Raw genomic sequence first — 14942 nt, 5'->3', positions numbered from 1 at the left:
CCAAACATGTCTCCCTAAATTCAGGTAAAAATATATTGCACCACTTTGGGAGTCCGAGGCGGGCAGATCACCTGAGGTCAGGAGTTCAAGACCAGCCTGACCAACACGGAGAAACCCCATCTCTAATAAAAATACAAAATTAGCCGGGCATGGTGGAGAATGCCTGTAATCCCAGCTACTCGGGAGGCTGAGGCAGGAGAATCGCTTGAACCCAGGAGGTGGAGGTTGCACTGAGCCATGATGGTGCCATTGTACTCCAGCCTGGGCAACAAAAGCAAAACTCCGTCTAAAAAAATAAATAAATATATAAATACATATACATATAGTGCATGCACACACATATTAATATATATGAATACCTATATTTGCATGTACATGCGTAAAATGTTCCCAGAATGATACAAAAGAAACAGGCAACCCTGGTTGCCTCTGAGATGGGAAACCAATAATGATCAGACGCCCATCCCTCTGGCTGAGTTGCACACATAAATGAGCTGACAAGCAATAGATCTTTTTCTTTTTAAGAATGAAAAAAAAAGGAAACATCGCATATACAAGAAAATATCAGAAAACACTTACGTTTCACGTTCTCAATGGGGAAAAAAGCATAGATGAATTGAGACAAAGGAGAAAACAAAGAAGGCAAAAGTGAGGGTGAAGAGTAAGGCTCCCACGCAGAGAACACTGACCATCCAGGAAATGGCCAGAGAGTGGAGGGAGAGCGGCAGTGAGTTGCTGTGGCCGAAGAGGTAGGCGAGGGCCAGACAGCAACATGGATGACATGTTAAGAGCCATGGGCAGAGAGGGACAGGCTTCAATCAAGTCAGCAGGATGATTAGATTTGTGTTTTTAAGATTGTTTTTGTGTGCAATGAGAATAATGAATTGGAAGAAGGCAAGGGTGGAAGCAAGAAGAAACAAGAGAGAGGCTAATACAATACAATCAGTGAAAAGGATAATGGCCTGAACGAAGAAGTACAGAGGCATGGACAGACACAAGCTATTTGAAAAGTGGTATGGTCAGGACTTGGGGACTGAACAGGCATAAGGAGAGAAAGAGAAGTCAAAGACAATGACCAGCATTCTGGCCTGTGCTGATGGGTGGGTGGAGCTAGGAGTGGAAGAGTGAAAGCTGATTTTACGAGAAAGACATGTCAGCTGAAAGTGACAGTGGAACATTAGACTGAAGATGTCTGGCAGATGGTGCTATGTGGTCATGAGCATCCACACAGCTAAAGAGTAAGTAGAGTGAGAAGTAGGCCCAGCAGTCTCCAGCATAACAAGGGGAGGGCAGAGGAAGGAGGATTGAAAAAAATGAGGCAGGGGCAGCCATAGAAGCATGAGGAAAACCAGGACAGCAGGCATAATGGACACCAAATGATGAGAGCATTTTGAGAAGATGGTCAGTGTCCACAGCTGCCAAGGAGACAATAAAGACAAGGGCTTAACATAAAGTTTCTCATGACCCTGGCAAAAACAGAGGCAGCAGAGAACAGTAGGAATAAAGTGTGCAATTCTAAATCTTTTGCCAGCAAAATTACAAATGACTGCATCATCTAGATGTTGAGGGTAATTTGTGAAAAACAAACCACAAAACAACATCTAAACATATGATAACAGATGAAGCAGAAAATAAGTCTTATAATTTCTTTACAAAGCACTATCAATCATCTACCAACATAGGATATGCTTAGTGTCTGAAATTTCAAAGGGAAAAAAATCCAACACCCGAACAAAAGTGAAATTCCTAAAATAGTAAGCAAAAAGACAAATCATTCCAATGTTTAGGCACTGGATTGGCATAAGTACCTCTAAAATGCCAACACCATGGGTTGCAACAGCACTGGCTGGGAGTCCCTAAAGGCTTCCCCCAGGACCCAGAGGACATGCCCCCTTGTAATCAGGCAGGAAGAACTTGAATACAAGGCCAGAGAACTAGTTAGAAGAGAAAGAAGGTTGCCATCGGCACATCAACATGACAACATGAGGGGGATTAGTCACCCCAGCCTAGGCCTAGCACCATGCCCAGTAAACATTAATCCCTTATCACCAAGAACCTTCACTTCAAATCCCCTCATCTACATGACTAATCCAGGTTGGCATTTTGCTTTCTGGAACATGGAGTCCAGCCAAACCAAGTTAACAGGCATAAGAAGGAAACCTAAGAACAGAGGAAAGAAAAACACACCAGCCACGAAAACCACAGACACATTAAGAGAATCGGACTGTTGCTGATTGTTACAATGGGCTGTTAAATCCATTCGAAGTCATTTGTATTACAGAAAAGAGAAGGAATTTGCCCAAGGTCACACAGAGTTTTGCTGGACTTGGGCGAGCACCTGTCTGGTTTTTTCTGCACTATACCATGAGACCTTCTGATAGCCAATTGCTGCCAAATACCTATGTCCAGCCTAAGCTCTCTCCCAAGCTCCAGACCCATGTAATCTACCAGTTCTTCAACAGCTTCTCTGGACTATCTCAAAACCTCAGTTCCTGACATCAAACACTGAACCTGTGATCTTTCCCCAGTGCCAGTGTTTCATCTAGGGCTTCCTAGCTCAACAGGTGACACCACCATCTATCTGGTTCCTGAGCCAGAGACTGAAGAACCTTGACCAGTGTTTGAACTCCAGCCCTGCCACTTCCTAGCTGTGAACTTGGGCAAATTAAATAAGGTCTCTAAACCTCAGGTTTTGACATCTGAAAATGGGATAACAACACTAATTATTTCATAAGATAGCTGTGGGCACTGAAAGAGATAATGTTCATAAAATGGCAAACCCATAGGAAATGTCTTTGTATATGCGGTTCCCTCCATCTTGTCACCTTGCTCCCGCACTCCCACCCTGTCACCTGGGTAACACCTATGTACCCTTATTCCAACTCAAATGTTGCTCCCCCACCAGAAGCCTTCTTTGATCAGCCCCTGCCCCTCAAGGCTAGGTCATACCCCATGCCCATTTTCATCCTTAAAGTACAGTGTAATTCCTACTGATATTCCATATCATAATTATACATTTACTTTGTGGTGGTTTGGTTAATGACCATCTCTCCAGTAGCTCCATGAGGAGCTACTGTAAGCTCCATGAGGGCAGAAACTGTTAGTGTTATACCTCATTTTTGTATTCTCAACACAGTGCCTGGCACTTAATAGGTGTTCACTAAATATTAGTTGAGTGAAGGGCTCATGAAGCATGTTTGTCAGCAGAAAAGGGAACGTGGAGATTAGAAGAGAAGCCACAGGGTGCCAATCCAAATGAGCATCCACGCCCATGCCATCCAGGGGCTAGGTAGAAAGGGTCTAGTGAGCCCAGTCACACTGCTGTAAAGCTCAGTATGCACTGGTAGTTTGACTATCATCCTAACCATTCAGGATCTGGCCTCTGTATTCCCAGGACACACTCTGTAGGAACCTACACAGCCACATTTTGGAGAGCTTAGGGATAAATCCCAGTCCTATTGATACCTTTTCTAATGTAAACCTCACTCCACAGTGGGTGTGATTCTCATGTTTAAAGGCACATACTTTTGTACCACAGGATCTCTAAACACAGCCAACTACTACATCTGGAGCTCAGCTGAAGAAACAAGTGTCTTTTCCAACTTGGGGATAAAACTGAGCTGTACTGGCCCTGGGAGCAAACGGCATATTGGTTCTCCAATGTGGTATCAATAAGGGATTTTTCAAGAGCATTTTTTACTACACCCAACGTTTCTTTATGTAGCAACTCTAGAACCTAGCCTTCTTGTAATATGGGACTCTAATGTAGGACAAAGTAATGAAAGGAGCAGGTTTTGACATTGGACAGGCCTGGATTCAAATTCTGGCTCTGCCACTGACTAGTTATGAATGAAACCTTAGACCAGCTATTTGACCTCTCTCAACCACAGTCAACTCACTTATACTATTAGAAGCAGCAGTAACTAGATCTTATGGTTGTAGGAAGCATTAAATATAAAAAAATAGCCTATGGCTAAATTATTATCTTTAAGAAATTATTTGTACACAGAGTCCCACCTTAGAAAATCAAGTTCTGCACCACATCTAACACAGTGCCCCATCCCCAGAAGGTATTCCATGAACCCCAGGACCTTCTTTAGACTTTGTTTATCCTATTCCAACCTAGCAGCCCACGTCTTTATGGGAGTGTCTGACACCACCCTTCTATTCTGAGTAGAAGTGCCTGTGCAAAAATGTTCCTTATTCCCGAGTTAGATGACTGAAATGTTATACAAACCGCCCCACTTCCTCTTTAGTGTCAAATAGTAAACCTGCACACCCGCGCGTGCACACACACACACACACACACACACCCTTCTTTGAGAATATAATTTCCCCAGCACAGGACCCAGAGACACTACACAAGGCAACAGCTGCAGACAGAGAACAAAATAAGAGCTCTTTATCCAAAGGAAAACACTGCAGAAAGGGAAGCTGAAATTGTCTAAGCTGTGGTATAGCCAGAAGCTTTTGCCATAATATTTCTTTTGTATTTATTACATAAGGAAACAGCAGCTGCTGCCATTGTACAATAACTGTTCTCTTGGTCTAGGCACTGAGAGAGAATACAGAACTACCTCTGCCTTCCAAAAGTTTACCATGTAATTAGAGGCACAAAACAAATGGAAAACAGTTAACTATGCATTAAATGAGTAATAATAAAGAATAAGGCAGAGACAAGATGGGCTGCTTTAGAAAAAGTGAAGCTCTCCTGAAAGTGGTGGCTAATGATTAGATAGGTGAAGGTAGAGGGACATTTTAGATATACTAAAGATCAAGAAGCAGCCTAGTTTATTCTAGAGACACTGAGAAGGCGTAGAAACATACACAGTAGAAAAGATTTAGTAATTTATACAAGCAATCAAACAAGACATGCAATATTTGCATGAAGGATCAGTTTTATATCTTCCTTGCAATGAAAAAGGGTCCATCAAAAAGCCATGTCCCCGAAGCCCAAAGCTTGACTCTACTGTCCCATTGGCATAACCCTGCATCATCACTTACCCGGATAAGGGAAGCCTGATGCCGAAGGGGCTTGGTTCCTGGGCCCCCTGATGAGGATCCCTCGGGCTGGACGAGGGGCTGCCTAGCTTCATAAGGTGCTGAAACAGCAGAAAGGAAAGTCAGTATGGTATGCAAAGATTCCATCCAAAAATTATGACTTCACATTCAAACTGATACAGCATCTGCTTTTCAGGAAAGAACTGGCAACAGAATACTCATAGGGCCATCTAGGACTGACAACCCCTGATTCTCTTTGGCACAATTTCACTAAACAATCTAAAGACATTCAACCAATTCATGATAAGCAGAAAAATATTTACACTGGGTTATGATTAGGAATAAATTGTGAAGGTGGAACAGTGAGAACTTCAATTGGGATAGAAAGCAACAATAGCTAGAAAAGTGTCATAAGTGTTCAAATTCTAAATATGAGGTAAATTCTATATATCCCCCCTAAGTAAATGTCTTCCACTGATCATCCACTTCCCCAAGAAGAAAACTAATGTGCATTTTGAACACTAAGAACCAACATTATTTTTGAAAAATAAATCAAACAGAATGTAAAATCAGGTAGAGAAGACTACGAAAATGAATAAATATATTTTATATTTATTATTCTACTATTCAATAACCAAACTTTTAAAAAACAATTTTGCTGCCTTTAAAATAACTTTTTAAGCCACAAAAATGAATGTATGTTTTCACTCCTTTTATTTCCAGAAGACTTAATAATGACCTTACCAATATGGCAGGGAGACAGTTAAACATAACCAGGTAGTATGCAGCTCCAACAGAAAGCAGAAATTATCACCCAAGTTGAAATTCTTTCTCATCTCTATAGGTTAATAGTTCAAGTTTTTGAAAATATATAAATAAGTAAAATGTTTTATTTCTGTAGCTTACTTACAAATAAAATTAGGTAGAGAGCAGAGCAGCCTGTTATGACCTCATGTTTAACATAGTTTGCTCTTTTTAAAATAAAGAAGGTACAACAATAGCACATCAAGAATGATAAATCACTCTTGGGCTCACATCTGCTTTTTGTATTTCTTCCTAGTAACTGGAACACAATGTTACAATACATTAACACACATTAAAATAGCAAAACAATTGCCTGGCAACCCATCAAGTAGATTTTCAGAACCTGCTAAGAATGAATACAGATATAAAAACTGCAAAACATACATACATAGAGAGCACATAATCCAAATTTTAAAAAGTAAGTCTCAGCTGGTAGGCCACCATTGTCTTCTGAGAAGTAGGATTTTTAAAATCATTCTGTGTTGATGGAGCACTGAATTAAATCACTAATACCAATTGCGCTCTGCCAAAAGGTTTGAAACACAGTGAACCGTGGCATGGTTGGGGTGCTAGCGGTCATGAGCTTTTCTTAGGAAGTGAATCCCACGTGCCTCTGCTTCCCATAAGAGCTTCTACTTCTACTTCCAGGGGAGACACATGGGGGAACAGGCCACCATCTGGCCCTTGGCTTCTATCCCTCACCTACAAGGGCCTTCCCTTGGAAGAGACAGACCTATCTCATCAGTAGGACTTGGATGAAGACTCAGCTGCATGGGGGGCCTTTTTTGGAGAGGCAGATTTTCTCTTCCTACTTGTGTGGGAAACCTGGGATGGCCAAGCCTGCCTGTGACTGGAAAGGTGAGTGTCTAAAGCCCATCTGGTCACAAATCTAAGACATGTGCTCTGATCAGCTATATCAGTAATAAAGCTGATATTCAGGCCATCAATTGTCTGACTTCTGGCTCCTTCCTCAATTGGATCTGAATTCAGAAGGTTAAAAAGTAGCTATTACTCAACTCTCTTTCTTCCCAAATGAAACCCCAAACATGCAATACAATGCAAAACAAATAATTCTTTGATCCCCTTACAAGAGGTTTAATAAGAACTGGAAGTACCATCTTCCTCCAAGGGGAGGTGTACAAAAAAAAAAAAAAAAACTAAAGATTTCATCACTCTGAAGTTCAGTGTCAAACCAGAACTCTTTGGCAGTTTCATATACAACTACCCTAAAACTGAGTGACTCTATTCCTAGGAGCCAGGGAAATGACAGCATATGTCACAGAAGGACTCATACATGAATGTTCATAGTATCCTTATTCATAATAGCCAAACACTGGAAACAACTCAAATGTCCAGCACCAGGAGAACAGATCGTCGAACTGTGATGCATTCACACAATATATCCCACTACTAAATAATAAAAAGGAATGAACTACTGATACAACAATACAGATAAATTTCAACCATTATGCTGAAGGAAAGATGGCAAACACATATGAGTACAGTCAGTCATTCTGTGTGTTTTCATTCATATGAAGTTCTAGAAGAAGCAAAACTAATGATGGTGATGAAAATCAGAACAGTGATTGCATTGGGGGCAGGGAGTGACCGGAGAGGGTCATCTCTGGCATAATGGATATGTTCAATTATTGATCAAAGTGGTAGCTACAAGGGCCTATCCATTTGCTAAAACTCAAATTGAAGATTTAAAACATGTGCATGGCCAGGCATTGTGGCTCACACCTGTAATGCCAGTACTTTGGGAGGACAAGGAGAGCGGATCGCTTGAGTCCAGGGGTTCGAGACCAGCCTGGGCAACATGGCGAAATCCCATCTCTACAAAAAGAAAATTAGCCCGGTGTGGTGGCACATGTCTGTAATCCCACCAACTCAGGAGGCTGAGGTGGGAGGATCACCTAAACCTAGGAGATCAAGGCTACAGTGAGCCATGATCGCGCCAGTGCACTCCAGCCTGAGTGACAAAGTGAGAACCTGTCTCAAAAATGAACAAATAAAACAGGTACATTTTATCATATGTATATTTTACCTCACTTTTAAAAAAGTATGAAAAGAAATGAAGGCATGGACAGCTTTGGCACAGGCTGCTGAGAGTCAAGAAAGATGGAGAGAAGCAAGCTGCTTCCTTACCACTGGGGGAATGGAAGCCCAATTTGTATGGAATGAGGAGGGAATGGGGCATTAAGGAGGAGGAACAGAAAAGTTTTCTAAGGAATACCAAAGGTAGAACTTGCTGACAGGCTGACTCAGTAGAACAAAAACAGTTTCACCTGTGAATTAAAAACCAACTTCCAAACCCAAGTGAGATTAGAAATAGAAAAAAAAAAAACCCACTCCTGAAAATAGGGAAATCAGACCAGGGAAACTATAAGAGGAAAATGAAGAATTCTCAACTCCATTTAGTTTCTAACCCCACTGAGATATTCAAGTTACAGGACAGTGATTTTTTTGTTACTATCCATTAGCAACATCATCTGGCATGTGCATAAGACTTAATTTCCAAACAGATTTTATACTCACATTCTCACTTAATCCTCTAATACCCCTCTAGGATACTGTTACTCCATTTTAAGAGAGAAGAGGTAATCGTGGTTCAGAGATGTTCAATGGCCTGCCCAAAGTCCTACAGCTAGTCACAGAAACCCACACACCTTCTGCTTCCAATCAAAAGCTATTGCCATTATGCCACGCCTGCTTCTCTCTGCAAGATTACAGCCTCTCTTTATTCAGCCTAGCGCGCAGTTTTATTTCTGTGTCCCTCTAAAAGTCACCACTATTTTTAATGCAGTAAAAACCTGCAGAAACTGGGTCATTTGGGGCCACAGCCCACAAAACAAAACTGGGGGGGGGGTGGGGGTTTACAGATATCCAGTTCTAGAATACCTTTAATTGGTCATATCTTAAACTAGGAGTCTGAACCCCAGGAGGCACAAGATGCTGCAGTGAATTTCCAGTGCTTTAGGCACTGCAGCCTAAGCAGCCAACTCTGCAAGTCATCCTCAGAACTAACGTATTTTACCACCTAACGAGGCCAGCAGAGCATAAATGTGAGCAAGAAGGCAACCCTACAACTGTGCATGCTACATACCCCTCAGCAAAATGCTACCCCTAGCATTTCCTTTATCCTTATTCCAAAGCACAGGACCTATATATTTTCATTTATGTGCTCAGTCTTCAAAGGTTGGATCAACTCTTTTGCTTTTGCAGTTATATTTCTTAAGAAATTTCATTAAAGCAGTTACTATATAAATATCTTTGGTGTGCTTACAGAAAGGAATAACAATTCCAAAAAAATACAAGCCCTTAAGATGGTATGTTCTATTCAATAAAATCTGTATATGAAAGATTAAATCATCTAGCTGTTTAAAAGTCTAAAGACGAACTAGTTTCTAGGACAGGAGACGAAACATTACTCAAATATGTTTAAATCAATTTTTAAAAAAACCTTGCTTGAGAATATAAAATTAAATTGAGCCATGTTTCCAAAGACAGGGGTAATTAAATCAGGAAATTAAGCAGCTTGAAGCGTCACTGCCTGGTAAATTAAGGAGTCTCTAAGACACTGCCTGGGACAGCTGGCCCCCAGGTCGCCTCTTACCTGGATGCATCTGTTCTGCGCTGCTCCGCAGTTTGCTGTAGCCATGGCTCAAGGGCACCCTCTGGTAATGAGGCGGGGAAGAAGGAGGGGAGGCGAGGGGTGACATCGTGGGAGACTGTGTTTCCTGCTTCAAAGAACCAGATCAGAGTTCAGAGGCGATCACTCAAGCCTGGCGTTCTGAGCTGCAGTCAGGAAGCATAACGCAACTCTACTGCTGGTGACCCAGCTGGTTTAACAAATGGGGGGAAATGTTTTCTCAAAAATGCAGCATGGTTAAACAGCAGTGTCTGAGGATTCAAAAAGTCTCCCAGAGAATAAAATCTCATCAGTGCTGAGTTACCTAAATTACTAAAACCAGCCTGAAACACTTTTGGTTATTCCAATAATATTTTCCTTTGGAAAATGAAAGACACTGATCACATGAAATAACATTCATACCCGCTCCCAATTGTGATCTCTCTGTGGATAGATTTCATTTTCATTCATTAATAAATTTATTTCCTGGATTTATACTTATCAAGTCTTCCAGCAAATGTGAATATTAAAATATATACTTCTAAATGCTTAATACTTAATATTCTTGGAGCTTACTATGTCAAAGTAAAATGCTAGCTTTTTTTTTTAACAATGAGAGACTGCAAAACAATTCATTATAGGTAAACCATTCCAACCAGCTTACTCCCAAACACTAAGATGAAATCTTAACAAGCTACAATTTGAATCTCAATTCAAATATGAACCTGATGTAGAACCCTAGGCAAAGTAAGCAACCTTATCTGTTGCTGAGTTTCCTCTTTTAAAAAAAAAAAAAAAAAACTTTACTAGTAGACTGGTAACTTTGGAGTATTCAAGTACCAAGAAAACAGTGCTTTTTTTTTTTTTTGAGACAGGGTCTCGCTCTGTCACCCAGGCTGGGGCACAGTGGTGTGATCATAGCTCACTGCAGCCTTGACTTCCTGGGCTCAAGCAATCCTCCCACCTCAGCACCCCCAGTAGCTACTACAGGCATGCGCCACCACACACAGCTAATTTTTTTTTTTTTTTGAAATGAGGTCTTGCTATGTTGCCCAGGCTGGTCTTGAATTCTTGGGCTCAAGCAATCCTCCTGCTTCGGCCTCCCCAACTGCTGGGATTACAGGCGTGAGCCACTACACCCAGCCAAAACAACGCTTTTTATCAACACACAGACTATATATATAGGCTCCCTTAGTCTAAAGAGAAATATGTAATCTGAAATACTGATCAAATACTCTTCTTCAAGAAAAAGCAAAATATGTTTGCTCTAAAGCATGAGCTCACACCCATAGATTGGGTGGGGCGTGCATAAACTCAGCCTGAAGTGAAAGGATGTATTCTCATTCACACAATCAGGGACTGGGCCTGGAAATTTCCCAGGGCATCAACCACCGTGGGACAGTGGACCCTCATTCCTCTCCAAATGCTGGTGGGAAAATATGCCAAAGAATATTGACTGAAAATTCCTATACCTCCTCCTTTTTAAATATATCCCTGAAGAACTGATTTAAAATGTGTCAGAATTATGAAAGTGACAGTACAAGGAATTGTTTAACAGGATGTGCTACACCTTCCCTAACTATCCATATAAAACTTCTGTAGCAACACCTCATCTACACAACATCACAGGGTAAGTCACAGAAGTTAGTTTTCCAACATAATCATTTAATATTCATTGCATTTTAAAAACATTTTCATTCGAGTGTTCCTTTTTTTTTTTTTTTTGAGACACAGTCTTGCTCTGTGGCCCAGGCTGGAGTGCAGTGATGTGATCTCGGCTCACTGCAATCTCCACCTCCCGGATTCAAGCCATTCTCCTGCCTCAGCCTTCCAAGTAGCTGGGACTACAGGCACATGCCACCACGCCCGGCTAATTTTTGTATTTCTAGTAGAGACAGGGTTTTGCCATGTTGGCCAGGCTGCTCTTGAACTCCTGACCTCTTGTGATCCACCCGCCTTGGCCTCCCAAAGTGCTGGGATTACAGGCGTGAGCCACCGTGCCCAGCCTCAAGTGTTCCTATAATAAATTTCTTTACCTTATAGAAGACACTATGTTGAACATAATTTGACTTCTCTGCATGATTCAGTATCTTTGCTGGAAGTATGAGCTATACCTTGATGCCTGCAGGGTACACTAATGTGTAGACTATTTACTTCTTCTGGATAGGCCCACTCTTCTGAGATTTTATACTGTTGTCTCCACCAATCATCATCTGACCATTGCAATCAGTGGTCTAATTTTAAAAGCCTATCCTCCCTATTCTGGTTCCAAACCTGCTAAATGGGTAATGGCAGCATTTCCCAAGATAGTATTCTAAATATGTTCCCCAAGAAAGAATTTCCTGGTGAAAGAAGTTTAGTAAACACAGATTTCCAGGTTTCTTCACTGCAGAACTTCTCAGGGCTTTTACCATGCTAATGTGTACTACGAATTTCCAAGACTGAGGATTTAGTCCTTCCCTCAACAAGGGAATATGAAGCAGCATTCTCCAAACACATTTATTATAATAGGAGAAACCTTTTCTACAGACTTCTTTTTGGAGAAGAGAACCTATTAAAAACTCCTGGAAGTTACATTTCCAAGAATCCATTTAGAAAACCACTGAGCTAGTGAAATCAATAAATGTATTAAATCGGTAGCCTCATTTTAGACACAATTCTACTTTAAAGTAGGCTCTAAAGGGTCCTTAAGTGGTTGGTGGTGATTCATATGTGTCAGCCTCTCTTTCTTGCTAGGAGAAAACTTTACTGGCTCACTTCCAAGTCTGTAATTGGGTTCCAGATGGTGAGATTTGCTGGAAGCTGAACAGTAGATACGAGGCCCTGCTACATGCGGTTTCATGGTCAGAATCAAATGAACACGTCTGATCAAACTGTTTACCTGTTTATCCTCATCGTCCATTCTTTTGAAGGAATTTTTTTCTGTAGTTAAATATGGAATCTGAACCTTAGCTCCATGCAGTTCAGCTGGGTTCCCAAATCGTATCTCACCATCATTCTTTGACATCATAAAGCGAGGCAGAGGCAATTCTTTAGGACCAGAAACCAGAGAAGCTCTAGTCAGACTTTATTTAAAAACTGCAAAAAAGGGGAACTCAATGGCCAAAAGATGAATCATTTTTGAGGAAAAATTCCAGAGCACTAAATATAAATTTAGATTTAGATACAATGAGTACTCCTATAATAACGTCCTGATTTTTAAAATGCTATGGTTTAACCAAAGTATTCCGGCTTAACATTTTTCAATGTTGCCAAATTGCAGAATAAATTCAGATTTGGGACTGATCTCCCATTTCATCCTTCAACAACCAAGAAAAAGGATATGACATTGTATAATACAATAATAAGTGACAAATGGTGGCAGGTAAAATTCAGATAATGCTTAAATATGCCAGGCACAGTATTAAAGATTTGCAAATATTAACTCATTTAATCCTCACAACAACTCTGTATGATAAAACTATCATTACCACCCCCTCATTGCAAAAGTAGAAACAGTCATAAAGGAGCTAAGTAATGTCCCCAGGATCACATAACTCATCTGTGGCAGAGCCACGGTTTGAATGCAGGCAAGCTGGTACTTTACCAGTGCTCTACAGAAAGGTCCCTTGTTCCTATGGCAAACTTAGTGGGTAGAACAGTTTCTCATCCTATGTAATTCTTTAAGGAATTTTCACATCCAATCTCTGGTTATCTTTTCATAATGGAATAAGGAAAACAATATCAAGTCAGAGCAATCAATCTATCATTCAGCCACATTCTTCTGTCAAAACCATTAGCCACTCAAAATGCTACAAAGAGTTGAAAAGCAATGGTCTGGTATATTTACTTATCTTTCAAAATTCTAACAAAACTATTCTGAAAGCGGAAATGATACTTTGGCACACTTCTAGTTCTCAGCACATCAAATCACACACAATCACGTAGCACAAAACCCTACAAAAATGGGGACATTATGGATTATGCATAATGATTTGCATCTGTATCCATTGTTCAGGATAATACTCATCAGTGTGCCTTTGCACTTCCATCAGCTCTCTATTCCAAAAACACAGCTGCACTTTCAATGACTGATGCTGTGCTAAGGCCAGAACACATCTTAGCAACAGCAAGCAAGTATCCTAGAGCTCCCCAGGCAAGGAAGGCCCCTGGTTCTCTAACATCCACATGATGTTTACTTTTAGTTGCTATGTTCACATTTGATTCAAAGAAGCAGGCGGCCGGGCGCAGTGGCTCACTTACGCCTATAATTCCAGCACTTTGGGAGGCGGAGGCGGGTGGATCTCCTGAGGTCAGGAGTTCGAAACTAACCTGGCCAACATGGTAAAACCCCGTCTCTACTAAAAATACCAAAAATTAGCCAGGCGTGGCGGCAGGCGCCTGTAATCCCAGCTACTCAGGAGGCTGAGGCAGGAGAATTGCTTAAACCCAGGAGGCGGAGGTTGCAGTGAGCCAAGATCATGCCATTGCACTCCAGCCTGGGCAACAAGAGCAAAATTCTGTACCAGAAAAAAAAAAAAAAAAGAAGCAGGCAATATGACAAATCCCTGTGTGATCAATCAGCCAAGGGCCCAAGAGACATAAATAGAGCAACCAATCTTAATGTTTCCCAATCTCGGGCAGCTCTCCAGCACTCAAAGCAGGAATGGGCTTCAAAAGCAAAAAAGCAAGAGAAAAGAAACTCTAGATTCTTAGTAAATCAAATATAAGCTAACTCTATGGTTTTGGTCTCAGGTATGTGCTCCAGCTCAGTCAGGAAAAAGGATCTAAAAAGATGAAACAAGATCACATAAAATAATTTGCACCCTGATCTACCCATAAGAGGATGACTCTACTTCCAAGTACTTCTTGAGGGAGAAAAGAAATAAATGCTCAGTATTTATAAGCTCCCTGACCAGTGCCTTACTGGCATTCAACAGATACCTCCAAGGAACAATGGAATACACTAACTGAATTATGAATATCAATTATTATATTAGGACTTAAGTAGGGCTCCCAGATATTGTCTAGGACATTGTCACTTCACACATTCTTCCACCCTGTCTATGGCATTTCTTTAGAACTATGTGCCTAGAAAACCACCTCTCTCCCCCAGACAGCCACCAAACAGCAAAAGACAAAATACAGCTGAAGTTCTCTCATACTTTCTTTGGTCAGGTGGTTCCAAGCAACTCTCACTTAACAGAATTATAACCATACATAATAATATTCTTATCATGGAAAACTTTCATGAAGGTGTCACTTCCCTTAAACTGATGCAAGCTTTTAAAAAGTGAAAGGTAAAAGTAGTTTGTAAATTTTCAGTCTGAATGTTTTTTTTTGGTTTTTGTTTTTTTGAGACAAGGTCTGTCTCTCAGACTGAAGTGCAGTGGCACTAACATAGCTCATTGCAGCCTTGAACTCCCAGACTCAACTGATCCTCCTGCCTCAGCCTCCCAAGTAGCTGGGACTCCAGGTGCTTGCCACCATGCCGGCTAATTTCTTTTTTTATTTTCCGTAAAGATGG

General features: G+C 41.0%; 1 protein-coding gene across 6 annotated transcripts in view; it reads right to left on the bottom strand.

Moving 5' to 3' along the window:
• REPS2 (RALBP1 associated Eps domain containing 2) overlaps nucleotides 1-14942 on the bottom strand; it is a 202445-nt gene that overhangs the window by 117009 nt on the left and 70494 nt on the right. For 3 of the 6 annotated variants that reach the window (XM_055375470.2, XM_055375469.2, XM_031006024.3), the window contains exons 3-5: nucleotides 12318-12466; nucleotides 9422-9548; nucleotides 5005-5102 (exon numbers count right to left, since the gene is read on the bottom strand). In XM_055375470.2, coding sequence (XP_055231445.1) covers nucleotides 5005-5102; nucleotides 9422-9548; nucleotides 12318-12466 — 374 coding nt within the window. The remainder of the gene's footprint in view (nucleotides 1-5004; nucleotides 5103-9421; nucleotides 9549-12317; nucleotides 12467-14942) is intronic. The other 3 variants (XM_055375471.2, XM_031006025.3, XM_055375472.2) reach the window with 2 other exon arrangements.

Source organism: Gorilla gorilla, chromosome X (assembly GCF_029281585.2).
Source record: "Gorilla gorilla gorilla isolate KB3781 chromosome X, NHGRI_mGorGor1-v2.1_pri, whole genome shotgun sequence".
Lineage (NCBI taxonomy): Eukaryota > Metazoa > Chordata > Mammalia > Primates > Hominidae > Gorilla > Gorilla gorilla.
The sequence above is the reverse complement of the archived record's forward strand: the minus strand, read 5'-3'. Positions and strand labels throughout refer to the sequence as shown.